Source organism: Nicotiana sylvestris, chromosome 9 (genome assembly GCF_000393655.2).
Source record: "Nicotiana sylvestris chromosome 9, ASM39365v2, whole genome shotgun sequence".
NCBI lineage: Eukaryota > Viridiplantae > Streptophyta > Magnoliopsida > Solanales > Solanaceae > Nicotiana > Nicotiana sylvestris.
In genome coordinates, this window is record NC_091065.1 from 111,490,668 (window position 1) to 111,492,814 (window position 2,147).

The 2,147-nt window shown below is 37.0% G+C and overlaps 1 protein-coding gene across 1 annotated transcript; it reads right to left on the reverse strand.

The window, feature by feature from the left end:
• Positions 1-794: 794 nt before the first annotated feature.
• LOC138878057 (uncharacterized mitochondrial protein AtMg00820-like) lies at positions 795-1,097 on the reverse strand. The gene has a single exon (XM_070157714.1). The coding sequence runs from the start codon at positions 1,095-1,097 to the stop codon at positions 795-797; it is 303 nt and encodes a 100-aa protein (XP_070013815.1).
• Positions 1,098-2,147: the final 1,050 nt, after the last annotated feature.

The following is a 2,147-nucleotide window of genomic DNA, read 5'->3' on the forward strand; positions in this document are numbered from 1 at the left end:
AAGTTTGATTAAGAAGAACATAAGAGAGTGGGAATCCTTGCTACCACATGCTGAGTTTGCTTTCAACAAGTCTGTGAATCACACAACTAGAAAAGTCCTTTTGGAGTGGTTTACGGTAAGAATCCTCTTGGTCCATTAGACTTGTCTCCTCTTCTTAAAAATCATTATTATAGTGGAGATGCTGATGAGAGTGTTAAGCAATTAAAAAAGATGCATGAGAAAGTAGTGCAAGAGATTGAGAGACAAACAAAGGCATATAAGAAACAAGTTGATAAGAAGAGAAAACAATAATTCTTTAATGTGGGAGACTTAGTCTAGGTATACTTGAGGAAAGAAAGATTTACTAACCAAAAGTTTTCAAAGTTGCAACCAAGAGCTGATGGTGCATTTCGAGTTGTTCAGAAGTTAGGTGACAATGCTTACAGATTGTATCTATCGGACGATTATGGGGTTTCACCAATACTTAATGTTGCTGACCTTGCGCCATTTATAGAGCCTTTAGACTCGAGGACTTCCCACTCTTTTACCATAATTATCGATCAGCATTTCCCCGAGGTTGGACGTCGGTAACCTCTCAGGTGTGAATCTCAACCATAGCCTCGAGCTTTTGGAAACGATCTTACAAAGCGTCGTATGACCGAAAATAGGACCTTCCGATTTTACTGCATACAAAGCTGCTATACCACTCTTGGGGGCTTGCTTTAAACCACACAATGCCTTTTTTAGCATGTACACCTTTGTCTTATTGCCAACCTTTATGAGACTTATGTTACATAAACTTTTTCTTGTAAGTCTCAATTTAGAAATGCCGACTTGACAACAAATTGATAAACTAGCCATTGCAACTGGGCAGCCAGTGCTAGAACAAGTCTCACTGTTTCAAATCGAGCTACTGAAGAAAATGTTTCTTCAAAATCAACACCATATTGTTGTTCATAGCCTTTTGACACAAGACGAGTTTTGTGCTTCTTTAGGCTCCCATCTGCAATGAACTTTGTCTTGAACACCCACTTCAAAACAATTGAGTTTTTGCCTTCCGATAATTCCACCATCTCCCATGTGCCACTCTTTTCGATAAATTTCACCTCTTCTAACATCGCTTTCTACCATTTTTCCTTTTTAGCTTTTTCAAAGGATATAGGATTGGGAACATTGAGAGCAAATTAACAGGTGTCATAAATATCATTAGCATATTTAGGATTCAGTTTTTAAGCCTTGTTGATCGTCTTTTTGGATTTAGCTAATTTGAAGACTCTTCAACAGTTAGAGATGAAGAGCTTCTGACAGGTGATGTCACAGTTGATGAATTTGGAGAAGCTGTAGAAAATCCAGCTAGTGTAGTAGTAAGTGTTAGCTGTTGACTTCAATAATAAGTAATTCCAATGGGCATAAGAACCTACTGTTGTATCTTCTTATCATTTCTACTCCAATCCTAGCTTGCATTTTTATCAAATACTACATCCCTTCTAATCATGGTCTTGCCACTAAGTGGGCTATACGATCTGTAATCTTTAGATTGTGTACAGTAACCAATGAAAGTGCATTTTTCAGATTTTTCATCCAGCTTATGACGAAATTGATAATTTACCAAAGCATAAGCAATGCATCCAAAAATTCTTATATAGCTTACAGATGGTTTTCTACTATGCCAAGCTTCATATGGAGTTTGATTCATGACATCTCTTGTGGGAGAAAGATTTAATAAATAGACTGTTGTTGCCACTGCTTCAGCCCAAAATTGATTTGGAAGTCCCTTTGCTTATAACATGCTTCTTGCCATCTCCACAATAGTGTGATTCTTATGCTCAGTGATGCCGTTTAGCTCCAGAGTATAAGGAGTTGTCAACTCCCTGTGAATGCTATTTTCTTCACAAAAAAGATTAAATTCACTGGACAAGAATTCACCGCTTATATCAGTGCGAAGAGCTTTGATAAACAAATCACTTTGTTTCTCAACTTTGGTTTTGAATTGCTTGAATTTATGAAATATCTCAATTTATTTTCCAGAAAATAAATCCAACTCATGCGACTACAATCGTCAGTAAAGAGTAAAAAATAACGACTCCCACCAAAAGATGTAGTAAGCATAAGTCCACATAAATCAACATGTATTATTTCAAGACACCTTGAAGCCCTCCAAGCCTTTC

Coding starts and splice junctions, on each gene's coding strand:
- LOC138878057 (XM_070157714.1), bottom strand. CDS start 1,097: ATGTTAGAAGAGGTGAAATTTATCGAAAAGAGTGGCACATGGGAGATG.